The sequence below is a fragment of the Leuciscus leuciscus genome, assembly GCF_965113295.1.
Source record: "Leuciscus leuciscus genome assembly, chromosome: 20".
NCBI classification, from domain to species: Eukaryota; Metazoa; Chordata; class Actinopteri; order Cypriniformes; family Leuciscidae; genus Leuciscus; species Leuciscus leuciscus.
In genome coordinates, this window is record NC_138744.1 from 14,864,421 (window position 1) to 14,889,965 (window position 25,545).

General features: G+C 38.6%; 2 protein-coding genes across 2 annotated transcripts in view; one reads left to right on the forward strand and one right to left on the reverse strand.

Moving 5' to 3' along the window:
* Window positions 1–110: 110 nt before the first annotated feature.
* On the reverse strand, window positions 111–6,157 carry trim35-28 (tripartite motif containing 35-28). The gene is made up of 6 exons (XM_082149194.1): window positions 5,524–6,157; window positions 5,273–5,368; window positions 4,944–5,174; window positions 4,160–4,182; window positions 1,906–2,024; window positions 111–1,820 (listed from the first exon to the last, which is right to left on the reverse strand). Exons 1-6 carry the CDS (start codon window positions 5,947–5,949, stop codon window positions 1,285–1,287), a joined length of 1,431 nt encoding a protein of 476 aa, XP_082005320.1. The 5' UTR covers window positions 5,950–6,157; the 3' UTR covers window positions 111–1,284.
* A 359-nt stretch (window positions 6,158–6,516) lies between these two features.
* megf8 (multiple EGF-like-domains 8) overlaps window positions 6,517–25,545 on the forward strand; it is a 29,246-nt gene continuing 10,217 nt past the window's right edge. The window contains exons 1-32 of the mRNA XM_082149185.1: window positions 6,517–7,457; window positions 8,899–9,159; window positions 9,863–10,026; window positions 10,339–10,554; window positions 10,755–10,935; window positions 11,495–11,583; window positions 11,683–11,896; window positions 12,153–12,333; window positions 13,416–13,561; window positions 13,669–13,779; window positions 14,793–14,944; window positions 15,506–15,607; window positions 15,749–15,896; window positions 16,190–16,353; window positions 16,581–16,784; window positions 16,882–17,085; window positions 18,471–18,713; window positions 18,848–18,966; window positions 19,123–19,254; window positions 19,706–19,819; window positions 19,924–20,007; window positions 20,084–20,341; window positions 20,712–20,896; window positions 20,989–21,202; window positions 22,096–22,336; window positions 22,460–22,592; window positions 23,101–23,345; window positions 23,464–23,574; window positions 23,666–23,784; window positions 23,869–24,106; window positions 24,195–24,366; window positions 25,369–25,532. Of these exons, the coding sequence (XP_082005311.1) occupies window positions 8,988–9,159; window positions 9,863–10,026; window positions 10,339–10,554; window positions 10,755–10,935; window positions 11,495–11,583; window positions 11,683–11,896; window positions 12,153–12,333; window positions 13,416–13,561; window positions 13,669–13,779; window positions 14,793–14,944; window positions 15,506–15,607; window positions 15,749–15,896; window positions 16,190–16,353; window positions 16,581–16,784; window positions 16,882–17,085; window positions 18,471–18,713; window positions 18,848–18,966; window positions 19,123–19,254; window positions 19,706–19,819; window positions 19,924–20,007; window positions 20,084–20,341; window positions 20,712–20,896; window positions 20,989–21,202; window positions 22,096–22,336; window positions 22,460–22,592; window positions 23,101–23,345; window positions 23,464–23,574; window positions 23,666–23,784; window positions 23,869–24,106; window positions 24,195–24,366; window positions 25,369–25,532 (5,220 nt within the window). The 5' untranslated portion in view covers window positions 6,517–7,457; window positions 8,899–8,987. The remainder of the gene's footprint in view (window positions 7,458–8,898; window positions 9,160–9,862; window positions 10,027–10,338; window positions 10,555–10,754; window positions 10,936–11,494; window positions 11,584–11,682; window positions 11,897–12,152; window positions 12,334–13,415; window positions 13,562–13,668; window positions 13,780–14,792; window positions 14,945–15,505; window positions 15,608–15,748; window positions 15,897–16,189; window positions 16,354–16,580; window positions 16,785–16,881; window positions 17,086–18,470; window positions 18,714–18,847; window positions 18,967–19,122; window positions 19,255–19,705; window positions 19,820–19,923; window positions 20,008–20,083; window positions 20,342–20,711; window positions 20,897–20,988; window positions 21,203–22,095; window positions 22,337–22,459; window positions 22,593–23,100; window positions 23,346–23,463; window positions 23,575–23,665; window positions 23,785–23,868; window positions 24,107–24,194; window positions 24,367–25,368; window positions 25,533–25,545) is intronic.

A 25,545-nucleotide genomic window follows, 5' to 3' on the forward strand; every position in this document is an offset into this window, starting at 1 on the left:
GTTTAGTGCAATCTGAGATTTTTCTATTATTAACCAATGTGGGTGTTCCTTTTTCTTGATGGGAGGATGCAAAACTGAAATAACGTTTGAGACATAAGAAACACATTCAGTCTGATAAGTGAGATAATTTATTGTTGTTTAATCAACTTTCACCTGCTGATAGCAAGCATTGTACAGCATATCTGTAAATAAACATACCTGACACAATTGAGTGGCAAATAAAAACGGAAAGAGTTATTGTTAAATATATTTAACTAAAAGAAACTTGAGAAAATTCTTGTTATTGAGTCACATGACCATAAATGCAACACCATTTGTTATAAGTTCAAATAACAGTGTAACTGATTTAATGTTGACTTTTGTCATTCAACAGTAGAAGGGTTAATTGTAAGATTTAAAGTTGATTAAAAACACTTTCTCTACTTAATGATCAATAGTGTTTCTGCAGCAATAAAGATTCCATTCATATCTTTGGTCACATAGTAAATACCACAAATATTACATGAAAAATGATGACGCAAGCTTAATGTTTGCATAATATAACAGCATATTCTCCATTAAATTTCCATTTAAAGGAGTTTTCCAAGATTAGTACAAATTACGCTCAACAGCATTTGTTGCGTAATGTTGATTACCACAGAAAATAGTTTTGGAAAAAAGAAAAGAAAAAAAGAGCAATAATCAAGGTTATGGTGCTGCACTTAAAATGGAAGGGAACGGGTCCAGTGTTTGGAGGATTTAAAAGCAGAAATGTGAAACTTTTTTAATTGTATATTATTTATATTATTATATTTAATTATTATTATATGAAATTATATTTAATTTCAATTTTATAAATGTGCTTACATTAATTATACTTTTATAAAATGTGTATTATTTGAGCTGTAAAGCTGATTAATCATCATTTTTGTAGTGGTTAAATAGGTTTTTAGTATTTATTTAGTCAGCTTGACGAAACTGTAAAATTGGATATAACAGAAAATGTTAGTAATTTTTCCCACACTGAAATCATGTAAGCACATATTGTTTATGTCTTGTGGCTATACTAATAAAACAGTATTTTAAAGTTTATACATTTGTTGTGAGATTCTTACTGCAATTCAGATTTTAAAGAAAAAGGAGAATCATGGTGCAATGCATTTCTGTGGTAATCATTAAAACATAATGCCACAATGCTGTTGCTTGGCTTAACTTGTACTGGATCCAAAATATTAAACTAATAGCTCAATATAATTCAAACTGTATATCAACTTTAGTAGAGGTTTTAGATGTTAGCATGTTAACTTATTGTTTGTTTATGCTCACTTTAGCAGGCAAGATAGAGATGGGTGTGCTCTGGAGCCCTGGGCCAAAGATGGGAAACAGCCTTTCATTGAACTTATCATTATACGTGCATAGGTGCTTGTTGTTGCCTGTATCCCAGAACGACACTTCTCCCTTCTCCATATTGACCTTTACCCTGATGATTTCGGGCCTTCTCTCTAGATTCAGCACAGTGCGTGGAGTGGTCAGAGCATTGTAGACCCCTTTACTCAGGCCGATGGTCCACACTCCTGCTTTTGTTGTCACTGTGAACTTCCTCTTCCGAACTACTGACTCCTTGCATACTCCCAAGATCCATTTGGGGTGGTCAGCCACTCGGACCTCCCAACGGTGGCGCCCTGAGGAGAAACCTTCTGAACCAAGAACAAAAACACAGGGATCGAACCTCTCAGGGTTGTCTGGGAAAGACTGCCTCTCCTGACTCTCTTGCACACTGGAAAAATCAGGAGATATAGAGAGCCAAGGCGAGACTGTGTTGGGATCCAGGATTACAGGCACTGCAGACACAAAAAAGTTAAGGTGACCCACAAAGTTCTCTGAGTTAGTTTTACACATTGTATACAAGATGAAATGTGCACTCACAACATGTGATATGAGATTGCATATTTTCCCAGATTTTGTAACCCAAAGCGCCTACATGCTTGGCCATGTTAATGAGAGCTCCTTCAACCTTCCTTGGTTCATCACCAGTCCACTGGGTTCTGTGACAGACATCAAGTGACGTTTACACACAGCAGAATTAAAGTCACAATGAAATGGACTGAAACAGATTGTTGAAAAATGGAAAAATGTAGGACAGGGACTTGGTTATATGAGTTGTTGATTGGATTTTGAGATGTGCATTGCACTTCTGCATACGAGGAATCCGAGCGATCAAGAATTTTGCGAGGGTGAAAGAATTCCCCATGAAAATTTCGCTACAGGTTCAGCTGGTCATGCGAATTAACCAACAGAAAACTGCTTGACTTTAAAATGACTTCTTTGTGAGCTGTGCTTATACATCACAACACTCATAGACAGTGGGAATTCTGCTAATGTGACCACACCTTAAAGATACAGTACACCCAAAAAGAAATTAAATAATTATTTACTAGTGTTTTTGTTGTTGTGTTTTTATTAATATTGATATCTCAAAGTGTTGCGCTTGTGTGCTACACAGTGAACATGCAGTCATACACAGCAGACCAATGGACAAGGTAAGGATTTAATTAAATAATAAATTACATTTTTGTTTTCTTTTCACCAAATCCTTGTATGCCCTCAGAGCACTTAGAATATATGGCACAAGTCACCAGGGATCATTCCTGTGACCAGGTTTGAAGCCAATCACTATTCACTGCCATTATATGGATGAGCATGAGCAGGACATTTTGTGATCCGAAAAGCAAAGAAGGACATATGGCATTAGAACACTAATGCCAAAGTAAATAATGACTTGATTTTCATTTTTGGGTGAACCAACCCTTTAAGATCTATAACATGCATTTAGAAACTAGATAGAGGGAAGTTTCATTTCATGTCAACTTTAAAGGGATACTCCACTTTTTTTGGAAATAGGCTCATTTTACAACTCCCCCAGAGTTAAACAGTTGAGTTTTACCATTTTCGAATCCATTCAGCCAAACTCCGAGTCTGGCAGTACCACTTTTAGCATAGCTTAGCATAGATCATTGAATCGGACAGGACCATTAGCATCTCTCTCAAAAAAATGACCAAAGAGTTTCGAAAATTTTCCTATTTAAAACTTGACTCTTCTGTAGCATCGTGTACTAAGACAGACGAAAATTAGCCTGACTACGTCAGACTTCGTACTTCCGCTCAGTTTCAGTTCGCTTCTGTAGTGTACTCAGTCTGAGATAGTGACCTATCTCCCAGTTTTCCTCCGGCCTCAAAACAGCCGGCCAATCAACGAACAGAGGGCGGGCTGAGAGCCGGGACGTAGACGCTGATTGTACCGTGGATGCGTAGATTTACTTCACATAATCTGCAAAAGTCGTTCACAGCCATGTTCACTCCGGTATTTACCTCGATGGTTTTGTTTTTGCATCATACATGTGTTTACAGTAGAAGTTCGATGCGGCTGAGCCAGCACATAACACACGTCATAACCAAACGTTATGTGATTGGCTTACGGTTAACCAATGATTTTAAACTTCAGACAAGCGCCCCCCCCGCGAGAAAGAAAACGCTTTTCAATTATGCCCTTCCAGACTCTGTCTACGAAGCAAAGCGAAGTAGCAGAGTTTGGTATTACCAGGCTACATGAAAATAGTCCCCAGCTCAGTAACTTCCAACGTGACCGGGACTAAGTTTGTCTAACCTATAAGACATATTTTCAGGCGCTGCGTCATATCATTACGCCTGCTGGACCCATGGTACGGCAGCAAAGTTTCTTGATTATTACGCAGGAATGAGAGTATAGTTCCAAGCCATATCAGCCTAGTAAATTGCAACTTTTCATTTTCCGTCAGTCTTAGTACACGATGTCTACAGAAGAGTCAAGTTTTAAAATAGGAAAAATATCGAAACTCTTTGGTCATTTTTTTGAGAGAGATGCTAATGGTCCTGTCCGATCTATGCTAAGCTATGCTAAAAGTGGTACAGCCAGACCCGGAGATCGGCTGAATGGATTCGAAAACGGTACAACTCAACTGTTTAACTCTGGGGGAGTTGTAAAATGAGCCTATTTCCAAAAAAAGTGGAGTATCCCTTTAAAGCATATTAGATGGAAAAAAGGGCAAAAGTGCATCAGTGTGATCAAATATGACATATCTAGAGCAATTCATAGCATAACAGAACTAAGAAATATATGGAAAAAAAATTGAGAGGCACATACCGTCTTTTTAGCTTCTGGAAATTCTGAGAAAGAAAATGGTAAAAGTTCACTTAAAAGAGCTGAATGAAGGATTCATGTATAATTTAGTTATTAGTTATGTTACAGTGTGAGAAAACCCTTTATAAATGTAAGGGGTCAATGAACTAATGCTCAATTTGATAAAATACTCAATTTCCATATCTTGTTTAGTTACCGGGTTTAATAAAATATTTTGCTGTATGTTTTGAGGCCTTGCATGGCTAACAGTACATTGGTGATCTCCTCCTCCTCCTTCCGCTTCCACAATATTTACAGGTTGAAGTTCATTTTTCCCCGTTGACTGATTTTTTCGAGATTTAGGCCTTTGTCCTGCAGAGTTTAGCTTCAACACCAATTAAACAGGCCTGATCCAGCTAATCAAGGTCTTGCTTCCAGGCAGATGTGTTGAGGCAAGTTGGAGCTAAACTCTGTCTGCAGATATCCCAGTTTTATTAATCTGTTCTTTTTTATTGTTACATTTTGTATTTATTGTAGTTTTGTTGATTGTACAGCACTTAAGGTACAACATTTGTTGCTTTATAATGTGGTTTATAAATAAACTTGAACTTAAATCTATTAATTTATTGAAAAGTGCAATTCATACATACAATAACTGGAATGTACATCTGCTGAGCATGTTTAAGTAAGTCTAATCAAAATGTATGGATGCATTTGTGTGTCCTGTTTACAATTGGTAAACTGAGAGTAAGTTTTAATCATTATCTGGTACACAAAAAGTTATTACCCCCCTCCAATAAAATCTTACCTGAAGGAAAGTCAATTCCTCGGCTCCCATTTCCCTCTTTACCGACTGGATCAATTCTGCAAGAGCTGAAATATCACGAGTGATGCTTTCAATCCTCTCATTCATCATCAGCTTCTTCTCATTTTCTTCTCTATGCAACGCATTTATTCTAAATGTCTCCTCATCAGTTAAGACCTGATGGAGTCTCTCAAACTCCAGCTTGATTTGCGCTTCTGCCTCTTTAGTCTGGCCCTGTAACAAAACAGAGAAGTGAAATGAGCATATGGTTTAAATGATCAAGACTTTGTTGAAGTTTTTGAGCCTTTAAAACGTTTTCAGAAACTGTTTACCTCAATAAAGGAGATTGTGTCTCTATATCTTTTTTTCGTTCTTTTGAAGGAGTCCTGCTTACTTTCCAGTATTTTTATTTTCATGTTAAGCTCATCCTTTAACAAAAATTGCAAGTTAGAAATGTGCATTTATGCATCTCCACAAAAAAAAAAAAAAAAAAAAAAATCAGTATTCATTTTAGCTGTAACATGAAGGATGTTTCTTTTGGTTCACTTACTTATCATGGTGAGGGGAAATGTAATTAGCTCACCTTGCAGAAAGGCACTCCCTGATCTATCGGCACCAGCTCGTGTCCTGGGTGAAGAGTCACGCATTCCACACACACAGGTTCCTCGTCTTTAATGCAGAAGAGCTGGAAGGGGCGCTGGTGCAAACCACAGATGGCCTCATCGAAAGGACCTCCTGTTCTCCAGTTCCTCTCCTTTTTATAGGATACGCAGGTGTTGTTCAGTGCGCGGTTGGGGATCGGTGTCTCTCCGTCGCAGCATTTTCGGCACATCGGGCACTGCTTTTTTGTCTGGTTCTTCCAGCTGCTCTCCAGACATTGCTGACAGAAACTATGGCTACACGAGAGCAACACGGGTTCCCTAAAAATGTCTTTACACACAGGACACGTTAAGTCTGATTCGAGAAGAGATTGTCTGTCTGTGATGTCCTCGTCATTACATTCTGCCATGTTAGACTCGAGCTGTACTTTCACTTTCGCAAAACGGAAATATTTTCTTATGGGAGTTTAAAAGATGCTTAGAAATCGCTGAGCTGTTTAAAACAGCAAACCTTTATCGCTTAAAATGTGTTGTTTAAAAAGAAAAGAAAAGTAGTAAGCAATTTTTTAAGGACGAGGCGTTCTACCTGTTTTCGTCGTATTTCTGTCACTGCAACTTCCGCGTGTGTGAGAGAGTGGGCGGGGAGACAAACTCAGGAAAATATAATAAAAGTGCAAACAGTCAAACAAGTTTGTCTACACTTTCATACAGAATTGGCTTGAAATCTCTCAACAACACCACTAGTTAATTGGCTTTTGATATATATAATTACAGATATATGAATTTCTGTCAGGAATTTCCGGGGCATGATCGGTTGAAGTTTTCTAGCACAGTTATCTTAAAGTATATTTTTTTGTCGTTTGTGATATTTATTAATTAATAATTGATAATACGTGATAAATAATAAATGGTGTAATGTTTTGTCAATATACATTGTTGAATATAAAGAAAAGTATTTGAACAACATTTATGAACAAAAATTAAATAAATATTATTACAAATATATGATTAAATGTAAGCATATATATTTTTTTTCAGTCATTTATTTTTTAATATATTAAATAATAAAAGGTGAGTAAAAATAAATGTAAATGTATTTATTAATTAATGTATGCATGTAACATGAAACTGACATATGACATATAGCCTATAACCTACGGCGTGAAATAACAAAACGAAAATGTAATAATTTCGCTATAAAGTAAATTGTTTGTTTTAGTCTGTTAAATCACTCCACACCTTGTCTACTCTTAATATATATATCAAGCTTACTATTGCTTTGACACATCAATGGTTCTCGCCAAGGGGATCGTCATATTTGTACTAAGCATTAAAAGTTTTAAAAAACCCTGATATGTAAGATTGCAATGCAATACTATCAAAAGACCAGCAGAGAACCAGAGAACCCGTTCAGCATGCTCACGGTTATTAGGCTTTGTGTTGTTGACAACCATCTGGAAGCGCGCACACACACACACACACACACACAATCCCCAGTTAACAAACACTAAGCACATAGCTGCACGATTCAAGACGCGTCCTGGGCATCAGGAAAAACTTAGGCACACGGTTGATGTTGGAGCAGTTATTTCTTGGATTTTTAGCCAGAAGTTAAACCAAAGAGGAAGCGCACATTCTTCTTAATAACATCTGGATATGTTTGGTAAATAAAGCCATCCTGTGAGCAGAGCTCAAGGCCTTTGATTCCAGCAGCTCTCACACATCATCCTCATCCGCGGTGGTCTCGCGCTTTAAACCGCCGCTGGGCTCAGCAACAACACCACTATAGCCGCAGCGATACTGCTGGGGCGTCGCGTCGCGTCGCTCAGCGCGTCTATTTATTTATCTACCTGACACAGGATGTAAGTTACGAATACATCAATGCTTTAGAAACATGGAGACCAAGACTCGGGAATTGGTGAGTAAATGAGCGGAGGACGGTTTGCTTTTCCCCGAGAGCTAGCGGGATAGACATGGCTAACGTTAGTCGGTTAAGTTAGCTTGTTCAGCTAAAGCGCTGGCTCAATTGTCGGTTTTAACAGTCTCTTTGATTGATACGAGTCAGTAAATGCTTAACTGACAATGGACAGATGTACATTGCTATATACATTTTTGTTTTACAGGGGACAGTCGGTTAAATGTCATGACAGAACAGTTAACGTTAAGTAAACCGTTAGTTAGCCCAGCATTGCTGTTACAGTGATGCCTGTGTCAGCTAAACCACTAGACAATACATACTAGTTTAAAAGCACAAATTAGAAAAACAGATTGGAAAATTAATCAAATTCCAAATGCACTCCTTCTTAGATTTTATGTTGGGTCATTTTCTGTGTGTATGTCACATAGTTTCGTGTTGAAAGTGCTTTTTTTACTCATAAGGTTTGTGCTACTTTTGCAGCAAATATGGGTGATTCTGGTCTATTGCATAGTTTTTCCAAAGACAGCTTAGGGTTTTTGCAAGCATCCCTTTTGCATCAGATGTTGTCTTTTTGATTAGATAAGAATGCTTTGATTATCCAGGACAACGAATTTACAGTTTCTACTGTGTCAGTGACAAGACAAAAACATAAAACGACCATATTTAATCATATATATAATGCAAATAAGTATTAAGGATAGTATCTAATATAAAGATTAACCTTCTAAAGCCTAATACTTTTCTGTTATAAAAAAAAAAGGAAACTTTGACCAAAAAAAAAACCCTTTACTTTCATGTTTTGTATCATGTTTGATACATCAGGCATTTTTGGCTAATTATGCTATTGTTAGAATATTACAATCATTCCATTAATTAATTAATTGTAGGGCCAAAACATGGTTAATGCAAAGCAATACAATGATTGAGAGATGTACATATAAACAAACATATTCTTATGTTTACTTTAAAAAAAAAAATCAAAAGATTTCACAGAAAAAAAGTGTACACATGTAGCTGTTTTACTTGATTTGTGCAGTGTCTGGTCTGTTCTGTGTTGTAATTTATGTTGAATATGGTGTTAAATGTTGTTTATGGTATTTGACATAGCGTACTTATATTGCTTGGTCAACAATTGTTGTTTTTAATGGTGCTATATAAATAAAGTTGACATTGACATGTACTAGAAGTTGAAGGTGGACATTTCTAGAATTATAATAAAAGGCCTTTTACTTGCTAAAAAAGTATGAAATATCAGTCAGAGGGCAGACGGCATGTAGACGATTTTCAGCAGATGTATTTCTGCAAGTGTTGATTGAGTTGATAATTTAGAGGTCTAATATACAGTAGGCTATTTGTGGATGCCATATTATAGAGTTCATTTGACTGTTGTATTATTTGTGGATAATTCATATATATGTAACTTGATGTTTTTTCTATATAGGTCTCCATACTGTGAGCAAGTCCAAATTCCCACCCTCCAGCAGTTTCTCCATCTTTTTCTCACTTTGCCCTTTGCGGCTGGAGGAGAGGATGATTTCCCACACCCCGACTCTCCTGCTGCCTGTCTTGGTGGTTCTGATCCCTGTTATCTGGGCAGGGGACTGTAAGGGCCAAAGACAGGTTCTCCGGGGTGTCCCAGGATATGTCACAGATGGGCCGGGAAACTACTCTGTGAATGGGAACTGCGAGTGGCTCATCAAGGGTTGGTGTCAAAAACTACAAAAACAAAGGGCTGATGAATGAAAGAAGCTTTATTAGCATATAGTAGAAATGAAAGGGATGAACGTTTTCATGTATAAAATGAGAATTCATCCAATCTTTTTTCTAAATAAGCTACATCTTATTAATCTTATTGTGAGCGATTTGTCCATGCATCAATGTTTATTTTTTTTATTTTTCATAATTTGGTCAATCCTGATATTCTGTTCTCTTCAAACTACAGACCTCTCTGTGGTGACGTATTCAGACTTCTCCAAATAATTAGTCAGTCTAAAGTCTAAAGTCTGCCCCTTTCTACAAGCTTGCTTTCAGATCTGCCTCCATCCAATCAACAACCGATAGTTAAAACCGAGTCTTCTACCTTGTTTTTCTTTTTTGATTATCTGTTTCACTTGGATGCACGTCACAATATGGAAGAAAAGATCTGTCACTACTTTTGTTTTATTGCATCTTGAATTCTTTCGTCACATGATTAAGTTGGTATTTCAGTATTTGCTGCTTTAATAAAATGAGAGCTGAAGGAAATCTTCTGCAGACTCATCATGTTACTAAGGATGGCTTACTTTATAATTATTACAACTACCAATATCAGTAGCTAAGTGACCGTGACCCTTCACTCTCTCAATTGTTATAGTTGTATATTTGTTCTATTTGTAATTGGAACTCTTCCCGAACTACTTTTTCAGCTCCCAGCAGAAACCATCGCATTGTGCTTAACTTCACGTTTATGGAGACGGAGTGCACCTATGACTATCTGTTTGTCTACGATGGAGATTCCTACCAGAGCCCCCTACTGGCAAGTTTAAGTGGCACCACCCTACCACAACCAATTGAAGCCAAGTCTGGTAAGGTAAGCCCAAAAGTATCAGTTTACATCCTCTGTTCAACTCTAGTCTGAGTCTGTGTGCTTTCCTTTTCAAGGAGTCAAAATGCACTCCCCTTTTTTTTTTTTTTTTTTTTGCTTAATGCTTTTTATTCTGCTTTGAGAAGTTCCATCTTAAGGTATTTCCAGTTATGTCAGCGTGTGTCCGTTTTATAAGACCATGAGTCATAAGAAACTATGCCAGAGCTTGACTGCTAGACTTGTTTCTTGTTCACTTTCTGCCTCTCTTTGTGCATAGTCATTATAATTTGTTCATCTTTTTGTTGTGTTCTTTACAAGATGCTGCTCCACCTCTTCAGTGATGCCAACTACAACTTGCTGGGCTTCAATGCCACCTACACGTTTTCGGTTTGCCCTGGGGACTGCGGTGGTCATGGCCGCTGTGATGTAGCTACTGCCCGCTGTCAGTGCCATCAGGGGTGGGGAGGAGTGGACTGCAGTACCCCTCTCTGCTCCCAGGTCTGCACACAACATGACCATGGTCGCTGTGATAAGGTAAGCAAAAGGGAACCTCTTAATCATACATGAATTAAGTAAAAAAGTATTTTAAGTATTGCTCTCCAGGTTAACCCATCCTTAATAACATGAGTCTGCAGAAGATATCCTTCGGCTCTCATGTTATTAAAGCAGCAAACACTGAAATATCAACTGAATTATTTGACTAAAGAGTTATTGAATCCCTCTCTTGATTACAGAGGGGTGAGCATTGTATCTGCAACCCTGGCTTTGTGGGACAGAACTGTCAGCTGGGTCTCCGTGACAACAGTGGGGCAGGACAGTGGTGGGAGGTGAGCTCAGGTGACATTCAAGCAGCCCCTCGCACAGCCTCTGCTGGAGTTTACCTGGCTTCCGCTGGAGCCATGTACATGTTCGGAGGTAAGACGGAGTGAGAAAGTTATTCAGCGTTTCCCATCGCTGACTGATCATTACTCACTTCTCATGATCTGGGATGTGGGTTTCACACATTTAAAAAATGTTTTTGAATCATTTGATTCAGGGGTTTTTCAAACTTTTTGCCAAGGTTTCTTGCAAAGGACCCCCCTCCAACAAAATAAAGGCAGCCATGTATCTTCAAGTATAAAAACTTTATACGTATGAGAAACATATTTAGCTTGATATATTAAATTATTATTTAACTGTATTTTATATTATCAGTCTACTAAAGCAATATTTACTTTTTTTTATACAGACATTAAAATGTTATATACAAACTATATACAGACTATCTTCCAGTAGAATAAATTGATCACAATTGTAGAAAAGCAAAATGGAACAGCAATATTATAAAATTCGGTGAATTTTTTTTATTTTTTATTTAATATCTTATTTGTGGACGTTAACTTGAACATGAACTTTGATTTTATTTTACTCTCAATTTGAAAACCCTTGCTTTAAAGTACAGCTGTGATTTATTTAAATTCTTTCTTTATTTCAGGGTTTGATCTGAATAGAGCACTAGGGGACCTTCTTGTTTACAACTTTTTGACCAATAATTGGGAACAGATGTCACATTCATATAGTCCAGTAAGAAACTTCTTCTCTTAAGAATTTTCTTATCTTATGTATTTCTAATAACATATTTTCATTTTAATGATCCCATAAATAATATCACCTCTGTATCAGGCTCCTCGACATTCCCACATAGCAGTAGAATGGCAAGGCAACATGGTCATCTATGGTGGTGAGCTTTCCAACCACTCATTGGCTAGTGATGTATGGGTGTACCGTGCACAGCAAGATGAATGGCAGCAGCTAGGCCAATCAAACTCTTCAGGGGCACCCAGGCTGGCAAATCACGCTGCAGCGATAGTAGACAACTATCTCTATATTTTTGGGGGTGAGTAAACCATATTCCTATTCTTAAATGGAGGATTCTAAAAAAGACCAACATGAGCATTAATGTGATTTTGTTGAAAACACATGCAAAAAATACATGCTTCATCTCTTTTTTCCTTTCCTGCCATCTGTCCCCACAAATGTCTGTCTGTGTATCCTCGCTGCTTATTTTTTGTATATATCTATATTTTTTGTTACTTGGACTTAGGAGAAATTGTGCCTATCCTTAAGAATAATTGATCAACCTGTGTTTTCAGGGAGGACAGAGGAGGACATGTTCTCCTCATCACTGTACCGGTTTCGGTTGTGGGATGGAGTGTGGGAGGCAGTTCAGCCTACGGGCGGAAAACCACCTGCTACCGCAGGACACAGCATGGTTTATCATGCCCATTCCAAAACTCTGCTGGTGTACGGGGGGCACAGACCTACCACTGCTAGGTATGACAACACCAGCTTACCACTGTATCGCACGCTCGATGGTGTTCTTAGCCCCCAATGGCTCCTTTCTAGGCAGCTAACCCTAACCTCAACCTTAAACCTACCCATCCCCTCGCTGCCTGGAAGGCGCCGTTGGGGGCTAAAAACACCAAACACTGTATCGCTCACTTTTGTGTTTGTAGTATAAGCTGATTATATAACACACACACACACACACACACACACACACACACACACACACACACACACACACACACACACACACACACACACACACACACACACACACACACACACACACACACTAATTACTCTTAAGGAATGAATAGATAGATAGATAGATATAGATACATACATGCATACATACATACATATTTATACAGTAGTCAACATTTGAACACGTGACACACGTAACACACATTATATACACACACAGACAACGTGTGTGTGTGTGTGTGTATATAATATGTATAAAAAAATATAAATATATCAGATCTTGGCTGCGTGATTGTTTATATCATAAGTTGTTATCACACAGATCTATATATAAAGTTGGACATATAATATATACAAATTTATCCACATACAGTACACTCACGTTCACGTAGGCCGTAGGGTGATATATACTATATAGAAAATCTCAACTGCTTGATTGCTTATATCATCACAAAATGTAAATATTTTCTCCCAACTCTGCTAAATGTGACTTTTAGGTATGAAGATATTAAGGCATTATAAACATTAATATCATGATTTTCTGTAAACTGCTTTAAAGCAATGTCTATTGTGAAAAGTAAAAATTTGACTGACAGCTGGACAATGCTGTTCAAATCACATTGAAAGGCCATAAAGCATACACAAAAGTTTGGCTGGAAATGTGTGTAGTTCATAAGTTCATAAAAGTCTGTAAAAACAGGAGTTCTCTATTAAATGTTATTTTATATCGCTATTCAGAAAACAAAAGGGGGGAATATCGCATGAGTAAATGGAAAAATTGTGAACTAGTACTTGAAGTCTGACAATGTGCATTGTTTCGTTGCTTTTGTTTCATGCTTAAAGTTACAGTCTACTGTCTCAACCAGGTTCAGTGTGCGTGTGAACTCAACTGATGCTTTCCATGTTGAGAAACGATTTTGGACTTCCTTCCGCTCACGTTTTCCTGCCAGTGGCCCAAGGGAGAGAGCATTCCACACCGCCACCGTCATCGGCAACTACATGGTCGTGTACGGTAAGTAGAGATGAGTTGTAGAGCTACACCCAGCCTTATTGTTTCTGTGGTTTAAATGAGTGGTAATCAAATTAATTAAGGGAGATCTGTTTCTGTTTTTATCTCAGGAGGGAATGTGCATATTCACTACATGGAAGAGAAGTGCTACGATGAGGAGATCTTTTTTTATCATCTTGGTTGCCATCAGTGGGTGTCTGTTGGCGAAAGCCTCAGTCAGCGTAAGTGTATTTTTAATGGTCAGGGAGAGAGTCTGTTTGATACGTTTTTTAGAGAGGAGATGAAGTATGATGATGCATGTGATTGATGATCCATGCCCCCCTGAGGACTCTTTGCAAAAAATAACAGGAGAGCCTGTAAGGACTCGTGTGCAAGATGCTTCAGTCTGACTGGGGGCTTGTTATGACCTACTCTTGAGAGGTCATTTGTTGTGTAAATGCCCTTGTGTCTGATGCAGATTTACTGGCCTTCAGCTTTTAAACAAAATGGATTCATAAGAAATAAAACTGCCCTCAGATAAAACAGTGTTTTCTGTTTATTTATTTTTTTGTTGTAACTTAACCAGAGAAAGCTCACATAGGTTTGCTACCCTTCCTAGTGCCTGTCAGGATTTTTGCAATTGTAATTTTGTTTGCGAGACATTTTTTTTCTGAAAGGAGGTATTATTCCATAATGATGCTTCAGTTCAGCCCTCTAGGATATTGGGATTCTTGTAACTCTGTAATTGTACTACATCATTTTATTGTTTCCTTACTTAAGTTATTTTCAATAGGCAATTTATAGAAGAATGTACATCTATTAAAAGGAATGCTCCAAGTTAAAGGGATAGTTCACCCAAAAATGAAAATTCTGTGATCATTTACTCACCCTCAAGTTGTTCCAGTTGTTGTACTGTTTTTCCTTCTTCTGCTGAACACAAAAGAAGATATTTTTAAGAATGTGGTATACTAGGGAAGTCAATGGCTGCTGTCAACTGTTTGGTTACACACATTCTTCAAAATATATTCTTCTGTGTTCAGCAGAAGAAAGCAAATCGTACAGGTTTGAAACAACTTGAGGGGGAGTAAATGATAACAGAATATACATTTTTAGGTGAACTATTTGAGCTCAATTAGCAGTTGATTATCACAGAAAACAACTTTGTCAAAATGCTCTTCTTTAAAAAAAGTTTTTTTGAGAACTTATATAATTTTTTCGGAGACATGCTAACACTATTTCCTCTTTGCTCCTATAGGAGGTGCATCAGTGAGAGGCCGATATTCCCATGTTGCTGCTGTCATGGAGGGACGCGTGCTGCTAGTTGCTGGCGGTTACAGTGGGGTTGCTCGTGGTGACCTCTTGGCATATAAAGTACCGCTGTTTGTAAGCAGTGACCCAGGAGACAGGGTAAAGACTTTAGATTACACTTTTTCTAGGGTTTGTTTTTCTGTAAGTGTTTGTGTACACACATTACCATTCAAAAGTTTGAGGTTGGTAAGAGTTTTTTTTTTGTTTTTTTTAAAGAATCTCTTAGATTTATTTATTTAGATAAAAAAAAAATACAGTAAAACAGTAATATTTTGAACTATTATTACAATTGAAAATGTTTTTTTTTTTAAATTATGTAATTTATTCCTGTGATGGCAAAGCTGAATTTTCAGCTGCCATTACTCCAATCTTCAGTGTCACATGATCCTTCAGAATTTTTTTTTATATGCTACTCAAGTAACATTTATTACTATTACTCAATGTTGAAAACATTTGTGCTGCTTAATATTTTTGTGGAAATTGTAATTTTTTTTCTTTTATCAATAGAAAGTTCCAAAGAATATGATTACATTTATTTGTAGCTAAAATCTTTTGTAACATTATAAATGTCTTTACTGTCACTTTTGATCAATTTAATGTGTCCTTTTTGAATAAATGTGTGAATTTGAGTACATGTGTGTTTGTGTTTTTGTATAACAGGACACAGTATGCGCCGAAGCTCCAGATGAAAGCTTGTGCCTAAAGAATCCAGAGTGCAGTTGGTGTGAGGGTCGTTGTCGGGAATACCAGCCCACCAACCCGGTAATACTTCTCTAGTTTTTTTTCATTTGCATTCAGCTCATCTCATGAGCTTTTGATCACTCATGCCTTTCTAATGCCGACAGTCATTTTCACTTGTGTGTCTCACTGCTTCATCTGATTTAATTTGTACGTTTTACACAGTGTGGCAGCACCGGATGTCTGGGCCTGGCTCGTTTCTTGTCGGACTGCCAGTCATGTCTGGTGTTCAGTGGGGTGCCAAACTCTCTACCACAAGTCTCTGGGGAATTTGGCTGGTGTGTGCAAAATGAGTCCTGCTTGCCTGTTTCAGGTAAAGAGAGAGGAGAGAGCAGACCATAACATGACTTAAAACATTGTAGATATGCGACCACACACTGCTCAGTAAATCTTTATTTCTGGACACTTTTTACAGTCTGTGAAATAATGTGTTACTGAGTGCCATGTGTTTGTAGATCAGTTTTAGTTGTGCTGTGTTAACATACTGTGCCTTTCACTGGTTTTTAAGCTCATGTACACAATATACGTTAATGTCAAGTGACCTGTGTGTGTGTGTAATCCTTTGGCATATCATGTGTATATTTTGTACACTTTGACCCCTGGCAGAGCGCAGTGCATGCCGCGTGGACCAGATCTCTGGGGCGTACGGCTGGTGGGGGGAGCGCACGCGTTTCCTCACCTCCCTCCCCTTCTGTCGCACCGAGAACTATGTCCCGGGACTGCACCTGCTCACCTTCCAGCATCCACGCAATCAATCACAGCCTGACAAGGTATGACAGGTTCAATCCTGAGCTCTCATGACCCTAGCTCTGCACCCATATATGGTTCTCACCTCTGTTTTTTCTGTTTATGCACTCTTCTTGTGCGATCACTTTTTTTTATTATTTTATCTCTATATTTTCTTCTTCCAAGTTTTTTCTTAAATTTATGTTATTCTTCCTCTGAGCACCCTCCACCTCTGCTCTTCTCTCTCACACTCATGTGTGCTTCTTTGTAGGTATCTATCCTGCGCAGTACCTCCATCATCCTCAATCCCTCTACAGAGATGGATGTAACTCTGCAGTTTCGGGGATTTATTCATCCCTTATGGAGCACCCCTCCTCCTGCAGCTCCACCTCAGGAAACTGTTGCAATGTGGGCTCGAATTCAGAAGCTCCACTTCACTGCTCAAATGGCTGCCGGACCCAACTCTCTTCAACTGGTATGGAATATCACAAAATCAGGTTTCCTCTTTTAGACAAGAAAGTCGTGTCATGGGTTACAGTCTCTTGCGGCTTTTAAACCTCTCTTTCGTGCAGACGGATGTGCTGGGACGGTGGTCCGCTCAGGAGGAGAAGGAGATCCGTATGCTATCCCGGCCGGATGGTTCCCGTCTGTTCCAGAATCTTACACGAGGAAACTGGTACCTGATCCAGGCGGAGGGCTACCTAAATAACTCTGCGTCGGGACAGACTAGTGAGATGGCTCTTACCTGGAACCGTACAGCTTTACCTGGAGGCAGTGTAAGTGCATATTACCTTACAGAGCAGCTTAAAATAAGTCTCATATTATATCAGACTTGCAAAATATGCCAGATGTAACTTTTTAACATTTTATTTTTTAGCGCTGCAACTATTGCAATACCAGTTACATTTCATTATTCTTGATAAATGAAGTGTTTGCAGAAACGCTTTTCACAGTTTGAAAAACGCAGAACTGTAGTAATCTTTATTTTTATTCAATGTTTTATTCATGTTTATTCAAATTTATGTTTATATATAATTGTTCATATAAAAATATTGTTTCTTATACATGTTGCATATAGGATTTCAGATTTCAATCCCGATAACTTTATTATGATTTGATCTCTTTTTGAGTTTATCATCCCCTTTGATTTGATAAATATTATTGGATAATGAATGTTGTTTTTGATCAAAGTGATTATGACCTGTCTTAATTATTTGTATTATATTTTTACATATATATCAGTGGGGATTTCTTTAAAACTGCAAGGGAAGCTCGGCTTCCCCTATAATGTCAAAAAATGTATGGTCAAATATGTACTATTGTGTTAACATTTTATTGACTAAAAATGTGTTAGAACACGTTCATCTCGAAGACAAGTTCGTTCAGAATCAGCTACAAATAGCAGGTCGGCTGACTCGATTTCCTTCTCATACATTCCCGTAGCGTCACAGTGGATTTCCCTGTCGAAGCCTAGCGTCCATTGACTTCAATGGGGCTCCTTTGAACAGTTTTTTTCAGTGCTTCGAAACTAGACGGTCATCGGATAAATGCTGCGATTATGTCCCGCCCACGGACGCTCAGCGTCTCTGGGGGTGAATGGAGGAGTGGGCTGGGCTGGACGCTGGGCTTCTGCGTGATGATTGGAGGGTCTGTCGAAAGACTGCATTTCCTTTTGATTGACAGCGATTTTGTACTATAAAAAGTAGCTGACGCTGAAGCTATTCGAGCTCAGTCCCATCGTGGATTTTGCAAGTGCAGTCGAAAGACAAACTGCTGCAACCTATTTCTTGGTATTTGCTTGACGAAATTGCTAGCCAATTTTCATCATACATTTCACACAATTATACACCACATTCCTTGTTTCAGTTTAACCTAATTCCCACATTTCCTCCATCGAGTTTAATATATATTTTTTATATCGTTTGTTCATTCATTCATACAGTAGGCTAGGCTAGCGTCGTAGGGGTGAATTTACGTATAAATAAATGGACAATTTTTATGATGTAGGCCGAAAATGAGCTTCCCCTCTTTGAAAGACCAGCAGCCGCCACTGATTTACTCTATAGTAAACTTTTAAAATATGCTTCAATATTTATGTAGTATCATATAATGCGGTTCATTGCACTTTTACATTCTGTCCTTAATTTCCAACATTTTCCAGGAGATCTCTTTCCTGTTCCTCGAACCCTTCCGTTCCAATTCATGTTCAGAGTACCGCTCATGCTCGGCCTGCCTGTCTGATCAGTCTTGTGGCTGGTGTCCCACCATGAACCTGTGTTTTCTGCGCTCTGACATCAGTCAGCAGCCTTGCATTGACCCCCAGGGAGAGGAGCGCCACCTACTGCTCAACCCTCAGCATTGCACACTATGCGAGGAGTATAGAGACTGTGCCTCCTGCACTCAGGTACTGCATCTACATCAACGTGTCTGAGAGACTGCCACAAGTGTTTTGATCCAGAGCAGCATGCAGTCTGTTTACCAACTTCAGTTTTCTGTTAGACTGCAGCGGAGTTCAGTCTCATGTCTGAATGTTTGTAGGACCCCTACTGTGAGTGGCAGATCAACTCCAGCAAGAAGGGAGATTATCTGTGCAGTCGCCGTGGGAGATTAGAGGGGTCTATCCGGGAACCAGGAGGGTGTCCTAAAGTTTGCAACCAGTAAGTTTGAAGTGATAAACTTGTCTATGAATTATTTGTTTGGTGAATTTAATATCTGATGAGACTGAAGGAGCTCAAAAAGATATCGACCTTGGTTCTCTTTTCATATTCTATCCTCTCTCTCTCTCTATCTCTCTGTCTCTCTCTCTTTTACAGGAGGTTGACGTGTGGAGAATGTTTGTCTAATTCCAGTCAGTGTGCATGGTGTGAATCTGCTCAGACCTGTTTCTACTTTGCTGCGTACCTCACAAAGTTCCCCTATGGAGAGTGCAGGGACTGGTATGACAGGTAGGATTTTGCAGCTTCTGCTGGGACTTTAAGCTGCTGCGACTTTATTATTATAATAATAATAATAATAATAATAATAAATATAAACAATGTGATTTATATCAATAACTATTAATGTAATAATAATATTTAATAACATTATTATTATTATAACTCTTAATGTAGAAATGTAAAAATCTCTTAAAATAAGATTAATTAATTTGAATTTTGATTGAATGATTTATCATTATACTGTAAAATAAAATATATTCAATAATAAATATATTTTTGTTGTTAATATTAATGATGATGATAATAATAGCAATAATGAGAAAAATAATATAAATTACAGTACAGTAGTAGTAATAGTTCTCTCATAATTTCTCCCTCTTCACTTGTGCTTGCTGTACTGAACTACACAGCTTGTCGTTGGTTTTGCTGTAAATCTTTCTCTCTGATCTTCTCTCTCCAGTGTTCACTCTGTCCCTCAGTGTAAGCAGTGCTCTGCTCTCGCCACCTGTTCAGAGTGTCTGCAGACCTTTCAGTGCGGCTGGTGTGGAGACTACAACAACCCAACCATCGGCAGGTAGGATAGAAGCATATATCAGTGAATTAACCTCATACAAAACTTCTCTTAATCTCTCTTTTATCCTCTTTACATTACTTCCTGCCCTTCTGGTTTTTCCTCAGGTGTTTGAGAGGTGACTGGGGTGGGATGGATGATCCCTCTGCTGTTAACTGCAGTATGGCTGTAGCTGAGGTGAAAGCCAGCAGGTGAGATTAAAACACTTTATACCTTAGTGGATGAGCAAATGTCTTGTGATAATTATTTGATTTTATCTTCCATCAGCCCTGAGCCTCAAACTTTATCGCCCCCTCGGCTGATGGAGCTTGAGATGGAGATGGAATTGGAGCTAGAGCTGCTAGAAGGTATGGAAGGAGATGGAGATGCTGTTTGGTCCTATCCATCCTGTCCAGATGTGGAGGAGTGTCGCTTGGGCTTGCATACCTGCCATCCCTCCGCTACCTGCGTCAACACTCCAACCTCCTATGAGTGTCACTGTGAGAGGGGCTTCACAGGAGATGGAGTGCACCACTGCAACCAGACGTGAGACTTTCTGTTACACTGTTTACAGGGGTGTTGCTTCTTTTCTTGAGCCATTAGTTATCAGAATCAGAATCAGAATCAGAAAGAGCTTTATTGCCAAGTATGCTTGCGCATACGAGGAATTTGTCTTGGTGACAGTAGCTTCCAGTACACATACAATACAAAGTGACAAGACAAGTGACAAGTAACAGGTATAAATAAAAAATAAAAATAAAATAAAAAAGATTATAAATTATAAATATATATAAAGTTATAAGGTGCTATAATGAAATGTCTGAGGGAAGTATTGCACATGTTTGTTCCACAGTAGGGGAACTACAGCTCATAGTTCTGCCTTGTAATTTGTAATAATGTTCATGCTCTCTCTCAGATGTTATAACGAGTGCCGTCAGGGCCGGTGCAGTGGGAGTCCACGGTTTGAGTGCGAGTGCTCTTTGGGTTGGACCTCGGACCCGGCCACTCTGGTGCTGAGTGGAGTGGAGTGTGATGTGGATTGTGGATGTAACTTCCACAGCACGTGTATTACGGCTCCAGGGATCTGTGACCAATGCCAAGGTAAAGAACCCTTCTGAGTTTAAAACATCCATTTCTCCATCTTTTAGCAAGTTCTAAGCCCTTGCCTACTATATTTTTCTTTTCCTCCTCAGATTGGACAACAGGGCCACACTGCGAGCACTGCAAGCCTGGTAGTTTTGGTTCTGCTTTGGCAGGGGGTGAAGGCTGCATTGCCTGTCAGTGTAACGGCCATGGTGACGCTCTACAAGGGTTCTGCCATAACCAGACCGGCCAGTGCTACTGTACCCACCACACCCAAGGCCCACACTGTGAGTCTTGCCTGCCTGGATATTATGGAGACCCCAGGTGAGTAATCACACTTAGGACGAGCACTGATTAGGTGAGAAAGGTGTCTTCAAATGTGAGGGTAGATGAAAATGTGACGTAAACCATGAGTTTTCAGCAGAGGGTCTGCAGATTTTTGTTTGACCTCAAAGTTAATGTCATAGTCCAACCAAAAATGAAAATCTTGTCATCAATTACTTGCCTTTGTGTCGTTCCAAAGGCACAAGTTTTAATGAAACTTGAGAAATTTCTCCATTCCCTTTTTTGAAAGTATTTTCCACCAAAACTTTGAATCTTTAAAAAGTACCTAAAAGGAGTGTAAAAGTAATGCATATGAATCAAGCCGTTTAATCCAAGTCTTCTTAAGAAACAACAACTTTCTACGATGAACAGATTTTATTTAGGATTTTATATATATATATATATATATATATATATATATATATATATATATATAGTAGTTTTTCTATATAACATTTCTGTATAGTTTTTCTTAGTTACAAACCCGAATTCGACCCTAACCCGAGGCTATTCATTGAACATTAACCCGGACCCGACCCGAAACCCGTAGCAGAACTCTAATTTACATTGGAAAATTGTGGGGCACTGAAAAGCTGGAAAGGACTCAGGCAACCCCTGCAACACTTTAGTATCATAATAGACGCCTGCTGAAGCCATACGTAAAATTTTTATACATCCTGCTCACTTTACAACTTAACATAGTCTAGAAAATCTGAAAGAAAATTATTTTCACAATTCTGAACACATTTACAATTTATTGATTCAGTTTATATAGAAGTTTATGTTTTGGATGAATATGTTGGTGGGGCACTGCTCCACCTGTCCTTACAGATGAGCCGCAGCCATTCCATTTGATACAATATGTAACATTGAAATTCACATTTTCCTCACAGGAACAACGGTACCTGTTTCAGGCAGTGTCAGGGTCGCTCTGTTCTGCTTTCCTCCTCCTCTTCTGTACCCCTGTCCCTCTCCTCCTCTCTGGGGTGGCATGGAGCAGTCGGTGGCCATGGTGGGCTGTCTCATTGCCTGTGGGTCCTCTCTGTGTCCCAGGATTTGGCTCCCTGCATGCCAGGGCAATCATGCCCACCTGTGGCCCTGACCTGGCACCCAGATTCACACACCCAATGCACAGTGAGTAGATTATTCCACATCAATAGTCTGCATTCATTACTGTCAAAACAGCATTTGTGGCATGTAAATATAGTTACCAGCTAATACTGTGGCCGGAAATGTTTGCATTTATTTATCCGACAGAACTCCTATGTTTATGTATTTGATGGGTTGCCACGATTCCTCAGCAACGGTGTTGTGCACTCCGACCGCAACCTCATTGGAGCATTCTGTGGCACAACAAGAATGGAGCCAATTACTGTTGAGGCTACATCAGGTGAATGACAAAAATAAGGACCGAATAATTGTGTTAGAATTGTGTAGAAGTTAAGTCATAGTGAAATACACTAATGAAACAATAATATAATAATTTTACACTAATATTTTTTTTTCCTGTGATGGCAAAGCTGAATTTTTTTAGCAGCCATTACTCAAGTCTTCAGTGTCACATTATGCTTCAGAAATCATTCTAATGCTGATTTGGTGCTCAAGAAAAATTTCTTATTATTATCAATGTTGAAAACAGTTGTGCTTTTTATTTTTGTGTACATTTGTGATGCATTATTTTTTAGGATTCTTTGATGGATAAGAAGATTCTGTTTCAAAAGAACAGCTTTTATTTGTAGCCAAAATTTTGTAACATCATAAATGTTTTTAATGTTGCGGCCTTGCTGAATAAAATGATCTATTTCTTAAAAAAAGATTTCTTACTGACCCCAAACCTTTGAACAGTCATGTAGTTTTATATATTGTCATGATAACTTACTTAATTTCTTTTCCTCCAGGGGTGGTATCTGTGTATTTTGAGGCAAATGTCACCTCAGGACGTGCTCAGGGTTTTAATGCCTCGTTCTGGGTGAAGCGATGTGGAAATGGAAGTTCTGGAGAGGGTACAGCTGAGTGCCAAGCAGGAGCTCAGTGCGTAAACAGCCTTTGTGAGTGTCCCCATGGTTTTGGGGGTCCACAATGTGACCGCCCTGTCTGCCCAGGGAATTGTGGGGCAGAGGAAAACAGAGGCACCTGCAACATGGTGTGTAACACTCCTACTGTGGCCAATTTTGATGCTCAATAACTTAAGATGTGTACTAAAGTGCATTTAAGACATGTCCCACAGTTCTCAACTTACATGTTTGCATATACTTTTACAGACCCTTGGCCTGTGTGTGTGTACAGAAGGCTGGACTGGATCAGACTGTTCTTCTATCTCAGATCCAGACAGTCTGGTTTGGGAAACATTGCTCGATACTCAGCTCTCTGCGGTTAGATTAACTCTTTCCTTCAAGCCTATAGAAAAGAGATTCTGTTCTTACAATCTCTCTGAATGTTGGTCTGTTTATTTTCCTCCCACAGAATAAGGCACACAGGTTCCTCCAGAGGATGGGCCACTCCTTGGTGTCTGGGTCACAGGGCACTCTTTGGATGTATGGAGGCCTCTCACTCTCCGAGGGTGTTCTAGGAAATGTTTACAGGTATAATCTTGTGCATTTTACTTGATAACTGATGATAATTTGTATAAAAAATTTGATAATAAATGTTTATATATATTGGTCCAGGTACTCTGTGTCTGATCGTCGCTGGACTCAGATGTTGACCAGTTCAGTGGAGGAAAGTTCAGAGCCCCTGCCCCGCTACCATCACGCCTCTGCTCTGGTGTATAATCATGACCTATTTTCTGGCTCCCAGACAGCCACTCAGAGTTTGATGTTGGTGGTTGGTGGGGTCACAAAGAAGGGTGTTGCCAATGACACATGGTGTCTGAACCTCAGCAGTCTGGTGTGGAAGCAGTATAAGGTATTGCATGTTGAATATGCTTATAGTGCTCAGAGGGTTCTCTTCAGTTGTGTTAAAAGTGCGAACTGACTCTGACTTCTGTGTTTAGAGCTCAATGCTGCCCCCTGTGGCTGGACACACTCTAACCGTGCGAAGAGGCTCATCTGTGCTGCTGATTGGTGGTTACTCGCCAGAGAATGGCTTTAACCATCATTTGCTGGAGTTCAGCCCTCAGTCTGGGAACTGGACTATAGCTCCACATACTGGCACACCCCCTACAGGTAGAGATAGAGCACTATACTTTTTCTGTACCTGGCATAATTGAGAAATTTTAACTGTTTGTCATAAATAAATACACTTAACAATTTAGTTGCCTGTTTAGTTCACTGAGAGTGTAAGCTTAATACCCATACACATTAAGAGGAAAACATTTATTCACATAATTTAAAATAAAATTTATTAATTTAGGCTTTATAAATAACTATGCTCAACAATTTGGGGTCAGTGAGATTTTATTTGAAAGATATTAATTCTGTTCAGCAAGGACACATTAAATTGATCAAAAATGACAGTAAAGACATTTATAATGTGTCAGGATTTCTATCTTAAATATATTTTGTCCAGCTTTCTATTCATCAAATAATCCTGAAAAAAATGTGTCATGATGTCTACAAAATATTAAGCAGCATGACTGTTTTCAACATTAATAATAATGAGAAATGTTTCTTAAGCACCAGATCAGCATATTGGACTGATTTCTGAAGGATCATGTAACAGTGAAAACTGGAGTAATGATGCTGAAAATTCAGCTTTGCCATCACAGGAATAAATTACATTTTAAAATATATTAAAATAGAAAAACAGTTATTTTGAATTGTAGTAATTTTTCACTGTATTACTGTTTTTGCTGTATTTTTGATCAAATAAATGCAGCCTTTTGTGAGACACATAAAATAATTCTTACCGACCCCAAACTGTTGAATGTTGGCGTAACTAGTACGATTTTTAAATCTTTACAAATGTCTCTAATGGGTCCACTTAAGAGATTTCCTTTCACCTGAATATAATAATAATAATAATACTAGTAATATTAATAATTGTTGTTGTTATGAATATTAGAATACTAATAAATGGTATCATACAGTATTTCTATCCTAAAATCTTCAGTTTATTCGCCCATAGATGGCAAAAAGTATTTGCCATTATTACACCAGTAGTGAATAAAGTGAAAGTGAAACCGCTTTATATTGATTCAATAATTTTTCTGTCCTTCACCTTTTCAGGTCTTTATGGCCACTCAGCTGTGTATCATGAACAGACTGATGCTGTGTACGTGTTTGGTGGTTACCGTTTTCATGTTGAAGCTGTAGAACCTTCTGGAGAACTCTACAGTCTTTATTACCCCAATCTTACTTGGTCCTTACTGGTCCCCTCTCAGGGAAACAAGGTAACTGTAAAAT

Bases quoted from the DNA above. Each gene is read 5' to 3' on its own strand.
- trim35-28 (XM_082149194.1), bottom strand. From the start codon at position 5,949: ATGGCAGAATGTAATGACGAGGACATCACAGACAGACAATCTCTTCTC. The intron at 5,175-5,272 runs GTAAACAGTTTC...GTTTTGTTACAG, and splicing joins ACACAATCTCCTTTATTGAG to GGCCAGACTAAAGAGGCAGA. The intron at 4,183-4,943 runs GTAAGATTTTAT...TTTCTTTCTCAG, and splicing joins AGGAATTGACTTTCCTTCAG to AATTTCCAGAAGCTAAAAAG.